General features: G+C 46.7%; 1 protein-coding gene across 4 annotated transcripts in view; it reads right to left on the reverse strand.

Moving 5' to 3' along the window:
- Positions 1 to 25,436, reverse strand: part of DCC (DCC netrin 1 receptor) — a gene marked incomplete at its 5' end in the record, with an annotated part of 959,801 nt that overhangs the window by 469,200 nt on the left and 465,165 nt on the right. For all 4 annotated transcript variants that reach the window (XM_081212644.1, XM_081212643.1, XM_081212642.1 and 1 more), the window contains 2 exons: positions 10,716 to 10,852; positions 11,188 to 11,338. In XM_081212644.1, the coding sequence (XP_081068770.1) occupies positions 10,716 to 10,852; positions 11,188 to 11,338 (288 nt within the window). The remainder of the gene's footprint in view (positions 1 to 10,715; positions 10,853 to 11,187; positions 11,339 to 25,436) is intronic.

Raw genomic sequence — 25,436 nt, forward strand, 5'->3', positions numbered from 1 at the left:
TCGGGATTTAAGCCTCAAATTAGGGCAAGCATACACCCTAATATCAGTTGCAGATAGGTAGCCGTGTTGGTCTGCCATAGTCAAAATAAAAAAATTCCTTCCAGTAGCACCTTAAAGACCAACTAAGTTAGTTCTTGGTATGAGCTTTCGTGTGCATGCACACGAAAGCTCATACCAAGAACTAACTTAGTTGGTCTTTAAGGTGCTACTAGAAGGAACCCTAATATCAGCTATTCATTCAGAAGCTTCTTTCTTAAAAGCTCTCTCTTTGTCAGTGTTGAACAGTTGCTAAATGGCACAGCAACGAGAAAATAACATGCACTATTTTGTTTATAGACACTTGTTTCTGAAATGAAAAGATGACTTGAATATTTAAACTGATATTTAACAACTCCTTAATGGTCATACATTTTAAATTCAATGAAAAGTAACATTGACTGGGAAGAGTCAAACAAAAGGAGAGGTCTTTGTTTAGCAATAGTCACATGCATCAAACTGCAGCGAGAACAACAGATAATTTGCAACCGTCTTCTACATCCATGCTTGTTTGTGTGCTATTTTTATCATTGACTGGGACTAAAAAGAAATGGGAAAACAGAAGGAAAAACATTTCTTTCTTTCTTTTACATTTTAATAGCTTCACTGTACAACACTACCAATTTTAAATTCTCTTTTCAAGTAGAGGACTGTCTGCTGACAGCTGTTCAGATAGAAGACTATTCTTCAATAAAGGAAGGAACATGGCTATCCTAACAGGAACCCATGATAAGCAACCGGTAAGGTCCTAGGCACAGGAACCTTGAAGACTTTCACAGTCCTGACAAAACTTGACAGATACCAGTAGGTCTCTAGATCTAGGTGTGAGTGCTACACTACACAAAGATTCCTCTCCGCAATTGCAAAACATCATGCACATTCCATCATTAGGCAGCTTGTAAGGCCAAATAAAAAGAAAGTGTTTTGCAAAACAACTTGTTTTGCTTCTCTCTCTCTCTCTCTCTCTCTCTCAAAAATTACTTTTGTCATTATGAAATAATTGAAACCCATGAAACATTAATGCACCAAAAGCCAGAGAGTTCAAAGCCTCCATCATGCATAATTTCCATAACATTGCATTGTGGCTTAATAAAAGGATATTGTTGTGCACACATCAAATCTCTTCTAATCCAAATAAGGGCTTTCTGTTCACTAATGAAAGCATTTTTATGCATAAGGTTTAAAGCCCAAATGCTAAATAAGCATTACAGTGATATTGGGCTCCTGTTTGAGCAAGTATTATCTGCGTGGTTCCTTAAATCTTTTGGAATCACCCAAAGATAACTCAGCATTGTTCAGTAATTAAAAACAAACCACCTCTCTAAACGCAGTGTTTGTACAATTCTGATTCCATGAAAAACTGACACACTGGCAAACTCAACTCTTTGATCCCAGACCCAATACATTTCCTCCTCCCCTCACATCTCTGTCAAATAGCATGCTTACTGGCTAATGAATCATTTGCAGGAAGAAAGAGAGGTTTTCACAAGGATGAAAGCAGGGGCAAAGTGGTATGCTTTGCTGCTCAGCAGGTGGCACGGAAAACAACAGTGCTTCCAATTTTTTCCCTGAGTACTGTTATTTCTGTGTGGGAACCGCTGGCATCAAAATGTTGCATCACAGCCATGCCGTGCATGATGCCTGGATACGGACCCAGAGACAAAATCAGTCAAGGCTATTCCTCCTGACAGTGGCAGTAAATATATGCACCCTGGTCCACTAATATATGTGCTAAAGCAGGTTTTTGTGGGGACAGCTCTGGTGAAGGCAGATGCATGTCATCTGGAATACCAGGAGATGAAGTTTGGGAATTGGATGAATAATTAAAATTTTCATTTTCAGAAGCATAAGTTGCATGCCCAGGGAGGACTCCCCTGCTGTGAGGGTTTGATTAGCTGCTTGTGCATGAAAACGTGCTCCCTCAGAGTTTGTGCGCCCCCACAAACCTCCGTGTGTGACGGAGCTCCTCAGACATGTCTGCTCTAGTCACTAGTAGAGTCCGACAGTGGCTGTCTGCGGAAGCGTTTCCAGCAAAGAAGTTCCTTAACGGAAACGCGTCTCCTGGACTCACGGCGTGACAGTTTCCTGCGAGGTATGGGTCTCCCTATGGGAGACTCCGATACCTCCCCACTGTTCTCGCTGGAAGCCTCCCTGAGCCCTCCCTCCTGCTCGCATTCCCTCAGAGACCCACTCCTCCCCCTGCTGGTCCCTGCTTCAGCAGTTGAGTCTCTTTCATCCTGCCTGAGTCCCTCCACCACCTGATGCTCTGATGGCAGTTCCCTGACATCCACCTCCCCTCCAGGGCCCCCCTCACCCCCTCCCAATTCCTCCCCCCTGGGAGGTGAAGGGCTAAAACCCCGAAACGAATCTTCCTCATCTTCTGACGTCTCGAACAATTCTCTCCATCGATCGTCGTCCTGGCCAGCTGAATCCTCCTCCTCTTCAGAATCTGGGAACCCCTCCAACTCCTCTTCCTCGTCGGTGGTGGCAAAGTATTCCCTTCGGAACCTCGCTACAGGCTGAGGTTTACGTGGGAACCTCTGATGAAAAGTCTCTATTAAAACCTCGTCATTGACATCCTCTGCCCTAACCCAGGTGTTTTCCGACTCCGGTTCCCCTTCCCACATTACCAAATACTCTACTTGATCTCCCTTCCACCTGGAATCGAGGATCTCCGCTACATGGTAGCTGTGTTCCTTCTCCTCCATTGCTGGTCCCCTAGTGACCCTCCCCTCACTGTCTCCTCTATACGGTGACAGCAACGACCTGTGAAAAACTGGGTGCAGCTTCATGTGGTTCGGTAACCGGAGCCTGAAAGCCACTGGATTGACCTGCTGTATGACTTCAAACGGACCCAGCCTTTTGGGTCTTAATTTCTTACAACCTCCTTTGAATGGCAACCCTTGGGTTGACAGCCACACCTGGTCCCCCACCCTGATGCTTTCACCTTCCCTTCTGTTTTTGTCTGCTTGCCTCTTATATTCCTCCTTAGCCCTGTTTAAGTTGAGTTGGAGCTGGCGATGGATCGCTTCCATTTCTTCCACGAACTGTTCTGCAGCTGGAACGCTCCAGTTCTCCCCCTCCCCCCCTGGGAAGGCTCTGGGATGGCACCCGTGATTAGCCAAAAAGGGGCTCATCCCCGTGGACACGTTCTCTGCATTGTTGTAGGCAAATTCTGCCAACGCCAGCTTCTCCACCCAATCATTCTCTCTGTCATTAACATAACACCTCAAATATTGTTGGAGAACCCCATTTGCTCTTTCCGCCTGCCCGTTGGTTTCAGGATGACGGGCCGTCGAGAAATTAACCTCTACATGCAGTAAGCTCATGAGCTTCCTCCAGAACCTGGAAGTAAATTGTTTCCCTCGGTCTGAAACCACCCTCAAGGGGGCGCCATGCAACCTAAACACATTCTCTACAAACAATTTGGCGGTTTCTTCTGCTGTAACCGCATGTGAGCAGGCTATGAAGTGGGCCATTTTAGTTAACAGGTCTACTACAACCATGATGGCTGTTTTCCCTCTAGACCTTGGCAGATCAGTCATGAAATCTATTGCCACTGCTTCCCACGGTCTCTCAGGTGTGGGCAGTGGTTCTAATAAACCAGCCGGCGCCTGCCTCTCCCCCTTGGCTCTTTGGCATTGTTCACACCCTCTCACATACTCCCGCACATCTTCCCTGATCTTGGGCCACCAAAATTCCCTGGTAACCAGCCACATGGTTTTGTGTTGCCCAAAGTGCCCTGCTGTGGGGCTATCGTGCAGCTGCTTGAGTACTTTCTCCCTCAATTCCCCTTCAGGTATATATAACGCTCCCTTATAATACAATGCCCCATTTCTCTCCTCAAAACCACCGGGTTTGTCTTCCTCCCCTCTGAGATCCCTGAGTTTCCCCTGGGCGTATGCATCCTGCACCGTACCCTCTACCAATTCCCTTTGCCCCACCAAAGTCGCCCCACACACCCAGCGGTCCTCTGGAATGATATGGGTTTCTTCGGGTGCTCCCTCCCCCTCCAAATATTCAGGTTTGCGTGAGAGAGCGTCCGCCCTAACATTCTCTGGGCCTGGCACATAACAAATCTCAAAGTTAAATTTGGAGAACTCTTGGGCCCATCTCAACTGCCTTTGGTTGAGCACTCGCGCCGTTCTCCAGTACTCTAGATTTTTATGGTCCGTGCACACTTGCACTTTATGTTGTGCACCAACTAGCAGATGCCTCCATCTCCGGAACGCCTCATGAATAGCAAGCAGTTCTCGGTCGTACACCGTGTAGTTCCTCTCGGATTTGTTCAGCTTCCGCGAGAAGAAGGCACACGGACGCCACTCCGACTCCTCCTTCCCCGGCTGCAGAAGAAGCACCGCCCCTATGGCTCTGTCAGATGCGTCTGTTTCAACCCTTAGCTTCTTTCGTAAATCCACATGCAGAAGTTGTTCTTCAGAGGCGAAGGCCCTTTTCAGTTCCTCAAACGCTCGCTCCGCCTCCGCCGTCCATACAAACTTCTTCTTACTGCTGAGACAGTCAGTGATGGGCGCCGTCAGATGGGCGAAGTTGCGGATGAACTTACGATAAAAGTTTCCAAACCCTAGGAACCTCTGCACATCCTTCTTGGTTTTGGGTGTTTTCCATTCCAGCACTGCCTGTACCTTGCCGGGATCCATGGCCAATCCCTTGTCTGACAGGCGGTACCCCAGGAATTCCACCTCCTTGGTATGGAACCGACACTTCTCCAGTTTGACCCACAGCCTGTTGGCTTGCAGTCTGCTCAACACTTCTCTGACGTCTCTCACATGTTGCTCCTCATTCTCAGAATACACCAACACATCATCTAGAAAGGCAACGCAATTCTTGTAGAGCAAAGGGCCCAGCACGTGGTTCATAAAAGATTGAAAACACGCGGAGCCTGCTTGTAATCCAAATGGCATAACGAGGTATTCAAACGCCCCCAAAGGGGTAAACATGGTGGTTTTCCATTCATCCCCTTTCCTTATGCGTATCAGGTTGTACGCCCCCCTTAGATCCAGCTTTGTGAAAATCTTTCCCTTCCTCACCATGGTCAAAATATCATCAATTCTGGGCATAGGGAACGCCACCGGTTCAGTCACTGCATTCAGCCGCCTAAAATCACATACAAGTCTCGGCTTGTCCGCATTTTTTTTGTCCACAAAGAACACTGGGCTCCCCCCTGCTGCTTTGGACTCTCTGATGAAGCCTCTCTTCAGGTTCTTGTCAATGAACCCTCGCAACTCCTGCATTTCCCTGTCTGACATGGCATACAACTTGCCCACGGGAAGCTGTGCTCCAGGGAGTAAATTGATCTGACAATCAAAGGGTCTATGAGGTGGTAGTTGGTCAGCTTCCTTCTCGCTGAACACGTCGCTGAGATCTGCATACTGTGGTGGTACCTTCACCTTCCCCATTACTTCAGTCCCTGCTAGGGTGGCTTGGGCCCCTACTGAACCCTTCTCCTCTTTGCAGTGTTCTAGGCAATGTGCTGAACCAAAGGACACCACTCTTTGATGCCAGCCAACCAGCGGATCATGTAGAGCTAGCCAGCTCATTCCCAAAATAATGGGAGCGCCTCCCAGGGTGGCCACATTAAACGCTATCAGTTCTGTGTGCCTTGCCACCCTCATTATCATTGGGACAGTCTGCAAGCGGACTCCTCCTCCCAACAACTCCCTGCCATCAATCGTGGTCACCTGCAGGGGGCTGCTTAAAGGGATGGTCTGTATCTGGTGTTCAGCAGCAAACTCCTTGCTCATAAAATTGCAGGAGCTGCCTGAGTCCAATAGCGCCTTTATTTTTAGGGGGTGCCCATTCTGCAGCTCTAGCGACACTTCAATCACTAGAGCAGGTCGAGGAGCTTCTGGCACGGGCACTTTCACTGCTCTTTGGCCTGGCTGCAGTGCCCCAATTGTGGCAACCAGGCGTTGGCTTTTACCTGCTCCGCTCCCCCTTCTTCTCCCCCCTCAACAGCTCCCACCATCCCTTGCCATTCCTTCCTCTGGGGGCAGACTCTGGCAAAGTGGCCTGGCTGTTGGCAGAGATAGCATTTCCGGGGGCCCTTTCCCTCCTTCTTAGCTCCCTCGCTGGTTTTTGAAAATGCGCGCGCGCGCGCTGTTCCGATTTCCATCGGCTCTGCCGGCGGGAAAGCTGGCTCAGGAATGTCTGGAATGCGGAACTCCTTCCAACGTTCCCCTCTCCCTTCCCGCCTCTCCAAGGCTCTTGCCTCCTGCCGCGCTCCTATGGTCAGCGCAGATTTGGTCAGCTGATCCATAGACTCCGCCCTGGGGCTCCGTGCCAGCTCGTCTTTCACCCCCGAAGAAAGACCTTCTTCAAATAGCATTTGAACGGGTGCCGCCGATAAATCCCAACTCAGTCTGTGAATCAGCATGGTAAACTCAGTCCAATATTCACGGACAGATCGACTCCCCTGCTTACAAGCCATTAGCTGTCTGCGCACCACCCCTTCCTCAATATCGCTGGAAAACATGATATCCATTGCACGAAAGAACTTCATTGTGTCCTTTAGTATGTCATTGTGCGTTGCCATTAGGGGTCGAACCCAGTCTCTAGCCCCTTTCTCAAGATGCCCAATTACAAAAGCAACTCGCGATTCCTCATCAGGGAACTCATCGAACTGCACATTAAGGGCATATTGCATCTCTGTCCTAAAAGCATGGTAGTCCTTGGGGTCCCCCCCAAATTTCTGCACCAATCCTGGTACCTTTCTGGGGAATTGAGTGGCTCTCCCCTTCTTGTCTGCATCCTGAGCCCTTCTCTCCTCCAGCCTCGCCGTCTGCAGGGCCAGTTGAACCTCCAACGCTCGGTATCTATCTTCCAAGCTTGGACCAGCTCCAGCCCCTGCTCCTCCGGTTCCGGTTGGTTCGCTCATGATGCCTTCTCTTGCACAGGCAGCGTACAAAGACTGTCGGACTGCTGTGAGGGTTTGATTAGCTGCTTGTGCATGAAAACGTGCTCCCTCAGAGTTTGTGCGCCCCCACAAACCTCCGTGTGTGACGGAGCTCCTCAGACATGTCTGCTCTAGTCACTAGTAGAGTCCGACAGTGGCTGTCTGCGGAAGCGTTTCCAGCAAAGAAGTTCCTTAACGGAAACGCGTCTCCTGGACTCACGGCGTGACAGTTTCCTGCGAGGTATGGGTCTCCCTATGGGAGACTCCGATACCTCCCCACTGTTCTCGCTGGAAGCCTCCCTGAGCCCTCCCTCCTGCTCGCATTCCCTCAGAGACCCACTCCTCCCCCTGCTGGTCCCTGCTTCAGCAGTTGAGTCTCTTTCATCCTGCCTGAGTCCCTCCACCACCTGATGCTCTGATGGCAGTTCCCTGACACCTGCTGAGTGCCTGAGGGCCCTGTTCCTACCTCTCTCCACCTGGCCTAGGGTGGGGCTTGACTGGCCTCATAAGAACTGCTGCTGCGGCTGCTGCCCAGCAAGGACTTGGGCCTTTTTGGGAAAGTTTCGTTGCGAGTTTTTGCTGCTGTTACTGATATTAACTGATATTACTGATATTAACTTTTTGTATCTTTATTTTTATGTGGAAACTGTTCAGTTTGGTTTTGTAGTTTTCAATGTGTCTTATTTATTTTTACGACTTCTTTGCTATGTTTGTACAGTGGTACCTCAGGTACACGGCGTTTCCGTGTGCTGCGCTGGTGCTGGTTTGCCAGAGCAGCTTTGTCACGCTGGCCACGTGCCCCCGGCCTCTTAAGTGAGATGGGCGCACAACCCTAGAGACACGACTGGAAACATTCAGATGGGGAGGAAGGATAAGCACCAGCAAGCTAGTCAGATATTAGATTAAGAGGAAGGATAAGAGCTAGCAAGTCAAGAAAGCACTTAGACGAGAAGGGTAGAAAAGCACTAGCATGGCAGTAAGCATTCAGATAAGACACAGAGATAAGCAAGAGCAACAAGTCAGGCAGCACTTTGAATGAGGAACAATAGACACACATGAAAGGATCGCGTGAACTAACACACACACACATACACACCAATATGCCATCTACCCATTCTGAAAACACTATCCCTACCCTGAATCCATGCAATGGGGCCTTTCTGGCGAGGCAGAAATATCCACAGATGCAGGGATATGCTAGGATTTGAGCTGATATGCAATCGGACCACACAGGTTCAGAAAAACCAGCCCGTGTGTTATGTACTGAGTTGAATAGGATCCAAAATGCAGCAGTCTGATTGGTCCTAGAACAATAGGATCCAAAATGCAGCAGTCTGACTGGTCCTAGAACAATGCAGCAGTATGATTGGTCCACAGGAGCCACCCAATCCAGCTCCAGATGGAAGTGAATCCTACAGGAGAATCCCAGAATTAGCCAATCATGGGCAGCCCATTGTGTAAATAATGTATATAAAGCAGATACTTTGAGGGGACTTCCATTACCTCCTCACCACTATGAGCTGAATAAAGAGCATGAAATCCACCCTCGACTCCGAGTATATTTCACCGTGCAAAAGTTATGTTTCTGCTTAGGGATGAATGCTATCCTGTTGAGTGTATAATGGCACATTTTGGCAAATCGTGTCCTCCTCCCAGATAGCACGCGCTGAGGTGAGATCATCAAGACTGCCCTCACTGCTGTTGTGGGTGGGAGCGATTGGATAGCCACAACAACCCGATTGGTGGTCCCTCGGTTGCTGGGGTAATTCTGGCTGCCAATGGGATCGTTTCATGCATTAACCAAGGGACTTATACATACCGCTGCACGTTGCGTTTAGCTTCCTCTTTTCGCCTCGTGTATCAAATCACCCTCCCACCTTCCCTATATTTAGGGTTCATTATGACCTTGCCATGCCGCCGTGGGTCATCTGTTTTGGGTACAGGGACCCAGTAGGAATTTTCCCATTTGGCTGATTGGCTGGCACCACTTGGGTTTCGCCTGCCACGTAGCAAATCATCACAACAGTGTAAGGTTTGGTGGTTAGGCATTGGTTCAATGTGGTGTGGAGGGAAGGTTGTCACACCTACCCCTCCAATGCTCAAAGGGTATTCCGTTAAAGTAATCCAGGGACTCGCCTTGCTTTTGTCTGGTCCCCATCCAGGGGTGAGGGCCACACCAGAGCCCCTGGGAGCATTTGGGGTGAGCTTGAGTCTAAACCTGGTCCAATGCTTCCCCAGGATGTTTTCCCTCACTGACCTCTGCTGGAGTCCAGTCGTCAGTGCCAGTGGCGTAGCGTGGGGGGTGCCAGGGGTGCTGGCCGCACCGGGCGCAACATCTGGGGGGGGCGCGAGTCCAGAGGGCCCAGCCCCGTCGTGCCCTCGGCCCGCCCCTATTGTCAGAGCGGCCGGCCAGCCTCTGCCTGCTCCTACCTTGCCCACCCGAGGACTGCGGCAGCGCCCGCCCCCGTGGCCACCTACCCCCGCCTCGCCCATTGGCTTGCCTCCCTCGGCCCCGCCTCTCTCCAATGGCCGCGGGGGTGTCCTGCTTGGCGCCGTCGCCTTTTTTCAGGAGGTAGGGAGGCTGGACGGGGAGGTGGGGTCGGAAGCGGGCAGAGAAGGTGGGGAGCTCGTAGCCAAAAGGGCTGCACCGGCCGGCAAAGGGCCAGGGAAAGTTTGGAGAGGAGAAACGCACCGTCATGATTTCCCGGTGGAAGCGGCAGGATTAGGGATGGTGAAGCGTAATTACGCACGAATTTCGCTGGGTGAGAGCTTCGGGGATCGATCGGCGGAAATGGGAATCAATTGGAATATGAGAAAGAGAGAGAGAGAGGGACCATCATTCATAGGCATAGATTTGTAGGGTTAGGGGGCGCAAATCCATGGGTTAGGGGGTGCAAATTACTTGCCTTGCCCCGGGTGCTGACAACCCACGCTACGCTGCTGGTCAGTGCTGCCCTGCCTAGGTCAGGTGCAGCTAGCCATTCTGAAGGAAATCAGCCCTGAGTGCTCACTGGAAGGACAGATCCTGAAGCTGAGGCTCCAATACTTTGGCCACCTCATGAGAAGAGAAGACTCCCTGGAAAAGTCCCTGATGTTGGGAAAGATTGAGGGCACAAGGAGAAGGGGATGATGGAGGACGAGATGGTTGGACAGTGTTCTCGAAGCTACTAACATGAGTTTGAGCAAACTGTGGGAGGCAGTGGAAGACAGGAGTGCCTGGCGTGTCCATGGGGTCACAAAGAGTCGGACACGACTAAACAACAATAAAGGAACCCAACAAGCTCAACATAATGAGGAAGAAAGCAAACACAGGAAACTCATCTTATCCACAGAGCTAAAAAAATCACCCAACCACAGAGACAATATTTGGAATTCAATTTGAGAATAAACACAATTGAATGTTTTTCATGGCACTGTAGGCATGTGACGATGTCTTTCAACCTGACTGAGATTCATAAAGAAAACCCAATAATAACAAAGAAATCTGAGGGTGTTCCAGTTAATTTGCAAACCAGTCATTGTGATATAGCAAACAAGTAACAGGTTTTTGTTTTTTCACTTATCGGATTAGCCCTTGAAAGTATAAAGGTGGGGAGAAGATACAGTATAAGCCAGCATTTTTACGCCAGTGACATAGTCTAGACACTTTGTGTGAGCCTCCACAATAAATACCCATCTGGAAGCGCAGCAAATCCTTCTTCAGATGCAAAGGACTTTTTCAGACTGCAAAGGACTCCGCAAAAGATACAGAAATGTCTGTACTCACCCAAAACAGATAGCTCAGCTGAAGCACTGCTGTTCTCCTCCCTGTAGGTGACCACACAAGTATACGTCCCAGAATCATCATCTGTTGCATTAGATATCAGTAAGTTACTGCCAGCCAGCAAGGAATACTTTTTGGACCTGGAATATCAGCAAGAAAACTTGGTTTAAAATAAGGGAATGTGTAGGATGGCTTTGCTTGTTTTAGAAGGTTTACATCCCACCCTCTCCACTGTTCCCGGTAACTCACGTCAATTTAAAAAGAAATTATACAATATCATAAGCATGAATGATCGATTATATTCAGTGGGAGGGCTATTCACTCCTTCCCATGTGTAGGGGTCCAGCAGACTTACAATTTTCTCTCCTTTTAGCAATGGTTCCCACATGGGACAAAGCAGCTGATCCAAAAGTGAGCAGCAGAATTCTAGATTTGTTCTTTCCAACGCATTGTTATAAACTGAGGAACTAGGTACCTGAATGGGATTCTTTCATCTCCTCGCAGCCACGTAAACGTTGGGGCTGGATAGCCAGAGACGCAGCATTCCAGCACAGCGTCTTTCCCTTCGACAACTACCACATTTGACGGTCTCTGCAGGAAAAATTGTTGCCTGTGCAACCCGGGATCTACGAAAGGAAAAGGAATGGTTATTACTTAATAATCACACCATTTGTCTTAGGAGCAGCGGGGAGGAGTATTTAAATATTCTCAGTGGGAAATCTTCCGTTACACTGCAAGAGAGAAAATTCTCTCTCTCTCTCTCTCTCTCTCTCTCACACACACACACACACACACACTATAGAATAAGGGAGCAGAAAGACAGCAGAAAATGAAATACAGGATAAACATTTGAATCCAGAGAAGTGAACAGCGATTTACATACTAAATGAAAGCGTAACGCTACAGAGTTTGACTCAGAAATAAGTCATACTGAGTTTAATGCAACTTACTACCAGGCACTGGTGTAGTGGTAAATTTTAAAATACAAGTGCATTATGACATTCCCCCATAGGGGAATCCAGAAATGCAGGCTTCTGTAGAAATAAATGCTATGAAAAATCGTGACACTTTCATGGAGTCCCAGCATACGATAAACTTCCCAGCAGCATGGCTCCAGCCCCATGTATAGTTTCCTGGGAGTAAGCTTCATTGAGCTCAGTGATGCTTACGTCTGAATGTATGGATTAAACTTGCAAAACAAATTGAGCTTTAGCAAAAGATCTCCTGTTCACTGAAATGTAACCTTAAGCCTTTAATTAGAAATGCATACAAGCTTGCAAAGATTGCTATGACTTAAACTCAAGACTTAAACTTAAACTTAAGAGTTTATTTACTTGCCAGAGCAAGGAGACTCATCAGTAACCCTTGTGCTCCAACTGATGACATCATCACATCCTGCATTCCCTTGTCCAGCTGCTCCAGGTAAGTGGGTGCAGGATTGCATCCTGATTCTAGGCTTAATGGGCAAATCCAGCAACTAAAGCTTTTGATGATTAATGAAGGGTAAATTTTAATTGGCGAGGTTGAGAGTTAATGCCACACTCATGCATTTTGCAAAGCTGCGTTTTGGTTCTGGTGTTTTCCTCCAATAGGGAATGAAAAATAAAATATTAAGTCTGATATTTCCTTTTTAACCATGAGTGCTAGTTGCCTCACAGTAGTTCCAGTTCCTAAAAAACAAATAAATAAATGAGGTTTGGTGAAATGCATATTTTAAGGGGGGGGGGGAGGAATTTCCCAAAAAGCTTCCATGGCTATGCAACTCAATATTTTTCACTTGGTTGACAGCCCGGATACTGAACACAGACCAGAGTTTAGAAAGTATAGTTCAGGGATGGCTCTTGCTCATAATAGAGATCTGTAGCAGTGTGCCTTACTGGCGAAGCCAGAGCACAGATTAAGAAATGTAATGTTAAGTGTCTTCACACCTTGCAGAGAAGAGGGGAATCCCTGAAAAACCACCATATATACTGGAAAGGAGAACACTGGATCTGGTACAGACTGGGAATTAGAAGTCATTTCAGATCCAAAGTGAGGCACTTAAGAAGCTCCTCCACCCTACTTATTTTAGTTAACATCTGAACAGATTTGTTATGAGAACCAAACTTTATTTTGTTATCTCCCCATTGAACACACACACACACACACACACATGATTTAGCAGTAACCTACTGTATTTTTTGCCCTATAGGACGCACTTTTCTCCCTCCAAAAATGAAGGGGAAATGTGTGTGCGTCCTATGGGGCGAATGCAGGCTTTCGCTGAAGCCTGGAGAGCGAGAGGCGTCGGTGCGCACCAACCCCTCTCGCTCTCCAGGCTTCAGAAAGCTATCCGCAAGCCTTGCACGCCCGGCGGGAGTTCCCGCGGGCTCGCAAGGCTTGCAGGCAGCAGCCTGCAGCCCGAAGCATGGGGCACCCTCCGGAGGACGCCCCGTGCTTCACGCAGCGGTCCACAAGCCTTTCACGCCTGGGGGGGGAGTTCCCGCGGGCTCGCAAGGCTTGCGGGCGGCAGCCTGCAGCCCGGAGCACGGGGTGCCCTCCGGAGGACGCCCCATGCTTCGTGCAGGTGTCCGCAAGCCTTGCGCGCCCGGGGGAACTCCCCCCGGGCTCACAAGGCTTGCGGATAGCAGCCTGTTTTGGGGGCTGGGGTTGGGGGAAGCTCGGGCTTCCCCCGCCCCAGCGCCACGGCGGGGGGGGGGAATTTTTTTTTTATTCATTCCCCCCGCAAAAAATGAGGTGCGTTCTATGGGCTAGTGCGCCCTATAGGGCAAAAAATACAGTAACTCTGCGGTTCCACCCCCCATTTTCTTCGAATTTTCAAAAGTAGGCAAGCAATCATTCTAGACCCAGCAGCCACTACCATATTTTCTGTGAAGTAGTTCAAAACAGAAGCATCTCGACCCCAGATGTATATCAGATCCCCCCTCCTGATTAACATAATGTGCTCTGTCATTATCATTAAAACTTTCCTGTTCCCTACATTGCCGATTGCCTAAATGAATGTACTTGCTATGCAAAAAACAAAATGAAACACTGAGAAAGGGGACAGAGAAGTAAAGCATCAACCCACAATTCTTTAATTAAATCAAGGATAGGCTTTACATCAGTATAATACAACACTAGAAAGATTTGGAAGGTTTTTTTAATGTGCAATCAAATTGAAGTGTAATAACAGGAGCCCTTTTTGTGTTCATTGAAAGGAGGAATTGTCTACTATTGTGTGAGAGGGCTGGGATATTTTATGGAATTTGGCTGTAACTACTCCAGATAAATGGATGATGCTTCACAAGGGAGACTGATTTGTCACTGCTTGCTTTGAGTCACACTGCACAGAACCATGAAAGTTGAAGGAGTCATTCAGAACAACAATTTATTTTGCTAGAGAATTGCACAACCTTCTTTGTCACCCCGAATTACTTCCTGTTGGAGTGCACCAGGCAGTTTTGTTTAGCTGAAGGCAAACTACCATGCCACAATTGCAATTTCCACTGAAACATAATCAACAAATACAATGCATTAGGCTGGTGCAAATTTGATTCCATTGTTTTGCAAAGCAGCACTTTATCCCAGCAACCTAGCGAGGTTCCATTAATATGACACTGATGAGACAGAATGCCTCATACTCCCCATTCCTAAATGTGATTAAAACGGAAAACCTACCATCTCCTGAATACTCCTGTATAAAGCCCAAAGCTCTCTAGTGCAGATCACTATGTGCAACTGGTTAAAATTGGAACTTAGTAACTTGCTCCTCAGTGCCTGTGAAACCCAGTGCCACCCTCCCGATTTGCAGATAGCTGCTGCTTGTTTGAGAAGCCACAGGGTGAACAGGGTGACTCCACCTGATCACCACTTCCGTACAGAAGAAGAGGGGATGGGTAGGATCATGACATATTAATTATGTTAATTAATTATGGAGGCAGGACGCTAGCAAGGATAAAAGGGCCTTTGGGAAAGGATTCAACTCTGTCGCGCAATCATCCTGATTCTTTGCTCCTAGACCAATAAAACAGAAAAGTCCCTGCCATCAATTCCAGAGCCTCGAAGTGTTTCTATTTTCCAGGGACAGTCCTAGATTTACAGAAGCCATCCCGGTTTCTGATTTGATCCCAAAATGTCCTGCTTTTCCATAGGATGTCTCTATCTTCATCGGAGAAATGTTGGATGGTATGGAATAGGACATCCCAGGGCTTTTTTCCCCAGTCGAAATTCGACAGAACTCAGTACTAGTACCTCTCAGGTGGGCACCATTGCCATAAGAAGAAGAAGAAGAGTTTGGATTTAATAACATTGCTTAATAACAGGTGGAGACGAATCAGCGTATAGAGGGGAGGTTCAAAAAATATCTACATGGTGCCTAGGGAACAACTTGCACCTTAATATCAGCAAGACAAAGGAGATGGTGTTGGACTTTCGGAGGAAGAGAGAACTAGCTCCGCTGTACATCAGGGAGGGCTATGTGGAAAGAGTCTCTTCCTTTAAATTCCTAGGAGTTTATCTCAGTGAAGACCTTACTTGGAAAATAAATACAACCCAGGTGGTTAAGAAAGCCCAACAGAGACTCCATGTCCTCAGAGTCTTGCGGAAGAACAATGTCAATCAACATCTCCTTCTACCGGTCAACAATAGAAAGTGTCCTTGCATACTGCATCACGGTTTGGTATGCTGGTTTGACATCATCTGATAGGAAGTGCCTGTAGAGGGTGGTGAATACAGCACAAGATATTATAGGCTGTCCCATAAATCCACTGGATGAAATAGCAGAAGAACGTTGCCTCAGGAAAGAGGAAAATTCTCAGGGATGATTCACACCCTGGCCGGCACTTTCTTGATCTCCTGCCCTCATGCAGAAGATATAGAAGCATGATTAATCGCACCAACAGGGTAAAGAACAGCTTCTATCCGTGGGCTGTTAGGCTGCTGAATGAAAAGATAACAGCAGGGCAACTGACTTTCGGGTTTGGTGTGTGTGTGTGTCATTAAACGAGGGGAATTAAGACTAAGAGAGCTGAGTGGGGGGGGGTGCTCGTGTAATCTCACTGTATACAAGTTGTACAAGTGACAATAAAGTATTTCAAATTCAATTTCAATTTGATATCCCGCTTTATCACTACCCGAAGGAGTCTCAAAGTGGCTAACATTCTCCTTTCCCTTCCTCCCCCACAACAAACACCCTGTGAGGTTAGTGGGGCTGAGAGACTTCAAAGAAGTGTGACTGGCCCAAGGTCACCCAGCAGCTGCATGTGGAGGAGCGGAGATGCGAACCCGGTTCCCCAGATTACGAGTCTATCACTCTTAACCACTACACCACACTGGCTCTCTAAGAGAACAAGGGAGGCATTCATGGTGAGTTCTGGCACCTCTTTTTCTAGAATAATAGCACTGGACATCCCTATTTTCACTGGAGAAATGTTGGATGGTATGCATTTCGAAATCTACAACAGACGAAAAGCACTAGCAAGGCAGGAGGGGTGGAGGCAGGCAGGCTGAGGCAAGACCAGTGATGTTATTTTAAAAGGCACAACACAGTTAGAGATGAGTGAGTTCCCTCCTGCTTCTCTTGGGTTGGCTGGAGAATACGACAAGCTCTTTATTTCTTTAAAGTATCTTCACCCTGATCTATCGACAAAAAGCCTACCAGGATGATTTATATTTGTTAATTTGTAAAAGAAAAGATAGAAAATTGGGGGGGGGGGAGAGATGAAGATTTGTGTGCATCTTTAAAAACCAAAAGGCAAAACAGGGCTTTTCTTTTCTGTCTTGTCAGAATGGAAATGTCAAATTGAATGCCTGGCCATTGGGCCTTGGGGGCTGTGTTGCTAATTCAACTAGGGACGGAAACCTACTGTAAACCACGATAGAGAAATCCGTCATTAAAGTGATACTCATCTCTCAATTTATATAATGCATTAAGGTGTATAACCACAGTGCGAGCAACCTGTCTGGAGGTCTGACTCCCTCCCTACCCTGCTCTCATGATGGAAATTCAAGCCGGGCTCCACAAAGCCAACTAAATGATGTGATAAGGAACAGGATAAAGCAATAAGCAGGTAAAAGGATAATCAAATTCATACTGTGATCTCACTCAGAGAGTGTTTTCAAAAATGCATTATCAAATTTATGGCTGATTTAACCAGAGGCAAGACAAAAATATTAGATTAACATTTTTATTTATTTATCTTTTGCATTAATCCAATCAAGCATGTTGAATTCATACTCCATGAACTCTGAAGTTAATGTTCACTGGAGCAAAGTCAGGCTCCTTTTTATTATTATTAACTGCTTGTTATTATTTTTTCCCTTGTTTGTGAAGAAAAGGATACGCTCCGCTCTCTGTGGCATGCAGGCTGGCCTTCCTGGCTCCAAGACAGGTTAGTATGTGGCAACACCTCTTTCAATATAAACACATTTCACCATACTGGATCTGAGCACTGATCTACCTGATCCCATGGTGTCCAACCAGGTGTCAGTGAGAAGCCATGAAGCAGGCATGGGAAACCTCAAACCTGGAAACCTGCCTCTTCAGGCCTCTCTATGTGGCCACCAGAACTTTCTGCAAGTCACAGCCTATTGCCCCAACCCACTCCCCTCACTGGCCCTGTTGCAGGTTTTTCCAATCAATAAAGACAGACACCGGGTTCTCCGAGGACGGTCAGAATTTATTCACCTGTGCTGGGGCTGCAATGGGATATCTCCCGAACGCTGAGCCCCTCCTCGTTCTCTGTAGCTTCCTTTTATACTATGCGAAATATACTGAGTTGAGTGTGGATTTCATGCTCTTTTTTCAGCTTATAGTAGTGAGGAATGAAAGTTCCCCCGAAATGTCTGCTTTATATACATTATTTACACAATGGGCCCCACATGACTGGCTAATTCAGGGATTCTCCTGTAGGCCAATCAGGTTGCGGATTCACTTCCACCTGGAGTTGGATTGGGTGGCTCCTGCAGACCAATCAGACTGCTGCATTCTGGATCCTATTTTTCTAGGACCAATCAGACTGCTGCATTCTGAATCCTATTCAACTCAGTACAACTCAGTATGCGACAAACAACTTCTTACAGGCTTACTCAAGCAGGCAAAGAAAGCGCAACCATACTCATGTAGGCAAGAGAAACAGAACTTTTTAGCTTCCCCCACCTCCTGTCCTGTCTGCCCCAAACTACGACCATGTGCAGATTTTTTGCCCAAACTGCAAACGTGTAAATTTAAAAACAGACACAGTTAGCTCAGGTGCGTGTCAGACTTCCCGGCATAGAAGACACCAGTTAGCTCATCTTCTTGTGACTAACTTTCTGGCACAAATGGCTTACACAGCACTTTCTGCTAGTCTCCCAGAGTGTGGGCTATTGGGGGAGATATTGCCTCAGCCCTACATTTTCTCCCAGTTGTTTTTGCATGACTCATAAGTGCCCTTGAACTCTGGATGGAAGCTAGAGAAAAGTGTGTGAGTTTGTGTACAAACTAGCCCATTGCTCAAAGCATGTGCGTTTTGTGCCCTGCCCACTTTGCCTCTGACCACTCACATCACTCTCTAGAGAGCCTTGGAAGGTTGGCCAGAAAATTAATAATATTAATTGTATCCTGCCCATCTGACTGGGTTGCTCCAGCCACTATGGGTGGCTTCTAAGCATATACAAAAACATAATAAAACATTAAACTTTAAAAACTCCCCTATAAAGGAAATATGGTTTGAAAGGCTTCAACCTCTCTTCCCATAGAGGTAATGGTCCTCTCCCGGGGATAACAGGTCAAAAGGAAATTTGAGATGGGAAAGCTTAGGTGAATTTGGACCACTAAAGAGAAGAGAAATAAAAAAGAATAAAGAAAGCAGACAACAATGCGAGTGGACAGAAAAATTGCTAAGGCCAGATAGTTGTTGAAGATGGATGTCTTTGAGCATCATAATTTTCATCAAAAGAGCCAGGTCGAGTATGCCGACTGATTTCATATTTTTTCAAGTGTTCCTCACCTGTGGAGCATCACATGTTCCCTCACTTTAAGTTCTGACATAATTTCCTGCCATTCATCAAGTGTGAATGTAGTGCTAGCCTCTCGGGACCTCACTAGCACTTGCCTAACAGAATTCCTTCCCTTTGGACACTTGGTAAACACCTACACACAGCATTATGCTTTGGTGTCTCAAGAACATGGGGAGGGAGCTGGATAATGCCCATGGACCAGAATCTTATCTCCACCACCTCCATAGGCCAAGCTTGCCATGTGGGTGCAAACAGCTGCCAGTTGCCTGACATTAGAATGACACCCGGTGAACCATTTTTGCCCATGTGGTCAATACATCCACATCTATTCAGGCTTTTCTTGAAGTACAACTTGGCCACATCTTGTATCACTAAACTGTTTTACCTTGCATTTTATTTCATATATACTATATTGTGAATAGCTTTGAAAAGGTGTTCACCTTTGCCTGTAAACCACGAGGCTCCTTTGTTTCTGGACCTGTCATGCTGACAAGTTCTTTCCATAGGCTTGCAACTTATAAAAGAGGCAGAGCACGTGGGAGGGGAAAGGGTGGGGGGCAGAAATCATCATTTTTAACTGTTATGCTATTTTAATGAGCTTGTTTATTATACATTTTAATTATGGATGTTTTAATGAAATTGTTCTTCTACGTGCTTTAATTATGGGTAGTTATATTTTTATAATTCAGTTTTGCTTGCTATTCTGCTGTTGGCTTTTGCGTGTTTGTGAACTGCCGTGGTATTTCTTCTCAAAATGAGGTGGTATTATTATTATTATTATTATTAAATAGTGGAGTCTCTGCTTTGCACACGGGATGCGGGTGGCACTGTGGGTTAAACCACAGAGACTAGGACTTGCCGATCTGAAGGTTGGCGGTTTGAATCCCTGTGACGGGGTGAGCTCCCGTTGCTCTGTCCCTGCTCCTGCCAACCTAGCAGTTCAAAAGCTTAGTCTTGCTGGCCACATGACCCGGAAGCTGTACACCAGCTCCCTTGGCCAATAAAGCAAGATGAGCGCCGCAACCCCAGAGTTGTCTGCAACTGGACCTAATGGTCAGGGGTCCCTTTACCTTTACCTTTACCTGCTTTGCACACAAGTTCAATTATTGGCATCTCCACATAGGACTGGGAATGTGCCCTGCTGAATCTCTGAACAGTAGCTGCCAATCAGTGTAGACAATACTGAGTAAGATTGAACAATCTTACTCTGAACAGCTTCCTCTATCTCTATGAATCTGAGAACACCTCAATCTGCTGGAAGGCAGAACTTGCACATAACATATGTTGTATGTTGTTTTCATTTGCTGGATTTATTCCATATGTTCCTTGCCCTTGGACCACACGGTGAAGGCCGGGTCATTAGTATTCATAATACATGAATTGAAAATGTAACAAGCCTAGGAAGGAAGGAAAAGAGAAGCCGTTGCTGCTTATCACTCAAGTGCATTTGGTGGTTTTAAATATTTTAAGTCTCTTACACAGGCAAAGAATGCATAGCAAGATCTTCACATTATCCCATGTTTGGTGTGTGTGTGTGTTTGTTTTTCTCCCCCATACACTGCAGAGTGGACTTGCAGCGAATAAGCAGGACTCATTCCATCAACTCCACTGAAAGCCCAGGCCCAGTAAGATGTCTCTACTTCAGCTGTCGTTTGTCAGCAGGCTGAAGCTACAGAAGCGACGGAAAGGAGAGGGTCATCCGAACAGCACTGCTGAAAGACGAACTCCACTGAGTTCCTTCTGTCTTTGAACGGTTTCCATCCCAGCTGACTTTAGAACTACTATTGGTAATCAATTCCCCCCTTCCTTTCTCACCACCCTCCCATTTTATGTAATGTCTTTCAGTTTGTAAACACATAGTGTTTTAATTTATTTTATTTTATTCATTCATTCATTTGTCTATTTATTTATTTCCAATGTTTATACGCCACCCAACGACAAGTGCCCTCTGGGAGGCTCACAAGGAAATACTAAAAAAAAGGAAAGGAAAGGAAAGGAAACTATAATCTCACCCAGAATTGGACTAGCAACAGAAAATGACATCCATAAAATATATGTATAAAAAGCAGGGGAGAGAGAGACTGAAAATGGATGCACCTGGCACTTAAAAAGGTCATCAAGTGGGCACTAGGAAGACCACTCTGGGGTACCAATACTGAAAAGGTCCTCTCTCTAGTAACCTAATCATTTGTTTCAGTTTGTCCTCACTCTGTCCTGCATCCATTTGTGAAACAACTGGCAGAGGGAAAGTTCACAGCCACAAAACAATTTATATGTTTTGTTATCAAATTGTATGTGAGCTCAGTGAACAGCAGCGTAAAAATTATCTGATCTAAGAAGTCGTCCTCCAAATGTTGCTAAATACAGCTCCCATCAGGCCCAGCCAGCATGGCCAACTGACATGGTTGATGGCAGCTGTAGTTCAGTAACATCTGGAAGACCAAAAGTTCCCCACACCTGCTCTAGAAGATACCATTGACAGTGATTTGGGATTTTATGGAAACAGTAGTGATTGGTTGAGCTGTCCTGATGTCACAGGCAAGGTGCTGGGTAAGCAGTATCATGGCCCTAGCCATGAATGATACCCAAGGCTTAAAACCATAGAAACTACCTGAAAAAAGTCAACCAGTTTTGTTGATACTTAACCCAAGGTGATAGCTATGAACTTGGCTCTGAGTCATCACACCCATGGACTTATTTGAACTTATGTGAACCACAGAACCACATCCTCAAGAATGATTCAGCTGGGCACACTCCTGTCTCATGGTGCATCAAGAATCCACCAAGAGACAATAGGTGTTTGCTTCCAAGGCTGGGCAGCATCCCTGCAGTGCCTCAGGTGGTGGAGATAGACCCTGAGAGGGGTACCCAAGAAGCTGCCTTATACTGAATCTGATCATTGCTTCACCTAGCTCAGCACTGTCTACACTAGTGGTCTCAAACTTGGGTCTCCAGCTGTTGCTGCACTAAACTCCCATCATTCCTGAACACTGGTCCTGCTAGCTAGGGATGTTGTAGTCCAACAATAGCTGGAAACCCAAATTTGAGGGACACTGGTCTACACTGACTGGCAGCAGCTCCCCGGGGTTTCAGGCAGAGTCTCTCCCCCCACACCTGGGGATGCTGGTGGAGATTCATGGCAGCTGTTTAACTCCTGAGCTGTGCACTCTGTAAGACCTCAGCTAAGCCATGTCTCTGGCAGAGGTGTTCAGATCTAAGGCAGGGGAAGAGAAAACAGGAGGCCGACAGAAAGTGTTGAGGGGAATCGAAAACAATAGGAAGGGCCTCATTAAACACACAGACACACACACACAGGCAAGGCAAGGAGTCCTGGACAAAAGATGAAATCCTGAGAAGCAAAGATAAACCAGAAGCGAGAGTGGGGCAGTTAGGAAGTATGTGGGTTTCAGATGTGAAGAGGGCTGACTTTTTTTGAAATAGCCAGAAAAACACCCAGCAACAGGCTCCTTGTTCTTTTTGATTGCTTTCCAAGCCTGCGCATTGCAAAGTGAATCAAACCAAACAATAAAGTCCTACATTTGTCAGGTAACCTTTTGGGCGATACCTCCGCCAACCATCGCATCAAAGCACACAGAGTTCAGTCTGCTGTGGAACCTCTGAATATCATCTCCTTCTTCAAATAGATTCAGCTCCAAATTACATGACACCCTTAAGCCTCTTGCTGTGACTCAGGCCGGTGCTTCGCATATCTTAAGCAAAGAACAGCAATCCTATCAATCTCAGATTGATCACACAGGTGCAAATTTCTTTAATCGGCAGTGGACAAAACCCTCACCTGGCCACAGGCCAACATGCTCTGTGTAGACAGAGTGAAAGTCCGCTCTTTCCCGACAGCTATTCATTCTGGCTCTTATAACTCTATTATTCTTGTGAGTTCATGGAGCAATTTCATCCCAAAGCGACTCACTGCCAAAGGATGTGTGGTCATGTCTGTGTTTCTTTTCGTTCACCTATCTTGTCATTCAGAGGGAATAATGCTTGTATGGGAACAAAGTTCTAGGGATGGTTGTGGAATCCTATTTAGAACTGACAGCAAAAAAGGGGAGGGGGACCTAAAGTTATGGCGAACTTGGGAGTTGTTTCTCAGGGAGATTCATCAAGTGAAATGGCTAGTTCACATGAGCTATGGGTTGATCCCAAATAAGTCATATTCAGAGTGGACCTTCTGAGATGGATGGGTGTGACTAACTTGACTCCCTAGATTCCATTGGGTATGACTGAGTTGAATGCAGCCTTAAGAAAGGAGGGTTGGAAGCACTATGTACCCAAGCTCATTGCTTAAGAACATAAGAAGAGACTGTGTGATCAGGCCAATAGCTCACTTGCTCCAGCATCCTGTTTTCACAGTGGCTGACCAGATGCCTGTGGGAAGTCTGCAAGCTGGAAAGGAACGTAGCAGTGCTCTGCTCACCTTCAACTGGTATTCAGAAGTATGAAGCCTCTGACAGTGGAGGTAGAACATAGTTATCATAGCTAGTAGCCACTGATAACCCTATCCTCCCTGGATTTGTATGAGCATCACTTAAAGCCATCCAAGTGTGGGGCTTGCTCAAATATTAAGCAATATCAAACTGGATCTTTTCTATTCACAGATGGAGAAACTGGGGCAGGGTATTTTATTTCATATTCTCCAGGGAAAGGCTGATTTTTTCCTACTGTTCAGGAGGAGCTTGATGACGAAAAAGCAGCAGCAGCGGCAGCAACCACCACCAGAGAATTCTTTTCAGAGAAGTGTCAGCTCAGTCCCACAGAAAACTTCAGGATGTTTATGCTTCAGATAGACAGACAGATAGCTAAGAAGACAGGAGCTGGTCCTACACTCAAGTAGGACCCTGGTAGAGACACATGCCCAACTGGCATGTTCCCTCCCTCCTGGTTGATCGTTCAGGAGCTTCATTAGCTTTCTTCAGCCCAAATATCACAGCAACCAATGCTGACAGACATCGACACACTTAGGGATCTGCAGAGTCTTCGCAGTTGCGTAACAGACCTCAACAACTCAGCATTTTGGCTAATCTACTTTATTTACATATAAACACACACGAAGCACTGCAACATGGCTCCCTCTCTCTCTAGCATCAGACAGCAAAGAGAAAAAGAACAAAGGACAATATAGTGGTACCTCGGGTTAAGTACTTAATTCGTTCTGTAGGACAGGAGTGTGGGTTTGGTATTGGAGGGGATTTTACAAACCTGCCTAACATTCTCATTGGGAGGAAACCTAGGAGCTCTAGTGAAAGGCCTCCACTGGTCACAATATCCAAATATTGTGGGGTTGATTATATATATATATATATATATATATATTTGCTTTCGTAGATTTTCACGGGTACAGGAATGCAGGTTTTGGTGTCTTCGGGTGTCTTCCCGTGTAAGAGTTGGGGTGTCTAGGCGACGTTTCGACGAGGTCTCACTCGTCATCTTCAGGCTGGTGCTTTCGGCTTCTTGTTACTGGAACAGAGCAGGATCTCAGTGTTTGAGTTCCTATAAATACTGTTGAGGGGGTGTGGTGTATATCCCAGAACGTGGGAGGATATACACCACACCCCCTCAACAGTATTTATAGGAACTCAAACACTGAGATCCTGCTCTGTTCCAGTAACAAGAAGCCGAAAGCACCAGCCTGAAGATGACGAGTGAGACCTCGTCGAAACGTCGCCTAGACACCCCAACTCTTACACGGGAAGACACCCGAAGACACCAAAACCTGCATATATATATATATATATATATATATATATATATATATATATATACACACACACACAAACACACACACAGTGGTACCTTAGGTTAAGTACTTAATTCGTTCTGGAGGTCCGTTCTTAACCTGAAGCTGTTCTTAACCTGAAGCACCACTTTAGCTAATGGGGCCTCCCACTGCTGCTGCGCCGCCGGAGCCCGATTTCTGTTCTCATCCTGAAGCAAAGTTCTTAACCTGAAGCACTATTTCTGGGTTAGTGGAGTCTGTAACCTGAAGCGTATGTAACCTGAAGCGTATGTAACCCGAGGTACCACAATATATATATATATATATATATGTAGGTTTTGGTGTCTTCGGGTGTCTTCCCGTGTAAGAGTTGGGGTGTCTAGGCGACGTTTCGACGAGGTCTCACTCGTCATCTTCAGGCTGGTGCTTTCGGCTTCTTGTTACTGGAACAGAGCAGGATCTCAGTGTTTGAGTTCCTATAAATACTGTTGAGGGGGTGTGGTGCAGAGAAGAAGTTCCCAGGTTATTGTGCCTTTTCTTCTTTTGTTCCTTAATTACTTGGGGGATATCTTGAGTGATATCTTGAGTGATATTCTGAGTACCACTTAGGTGGGTCATTAAGTGTGGATTAGTTGCTATAGCTTTCGTGTCTTGACCTTTTGAGCTTGTGAAGAGATTTTTCTGAGAAGATGGCTGTACTGCACTGAGTTGTGCTCTGGCTTGGCTTCGTGTATAGGGGCGAGCTGTGGTTTTGTGCCCTGTGCCAGCCAGATCTGTGTAGGGATTGCAGGGGGGTGCAGCATCCGGAGGTGCCACTATGGTTTGGCTACCGGATGGAGTCTGTAATTTATCTGTGGAGAGGGTCTGGGTTTGGGTCTGGTGTGGTTGATAGGTGATGGCGTTCTGTGTGCCTCTGGTCCTGGTGTCGGTTTTTGTGGGGAGGGCTAATTTCCAGATGTCTGGCAGGCGGGACGTGTCGTCACGCTTGTTCATGTTGTGAGGGTGTTTCTCTA

This window comes from Podarcis bocagei (genome assembly GCF_964188305.1).
Source record: "Podarcis bocagei genome assembly, chromosome: 11".
NCBI classification, from domain to species: domain Eukaryota; kingdom Metazoa; phylum Chordata; class Lepidosauria; order Squamata; family Lacertidae; genus Podarcis; species Podarcis bocagei.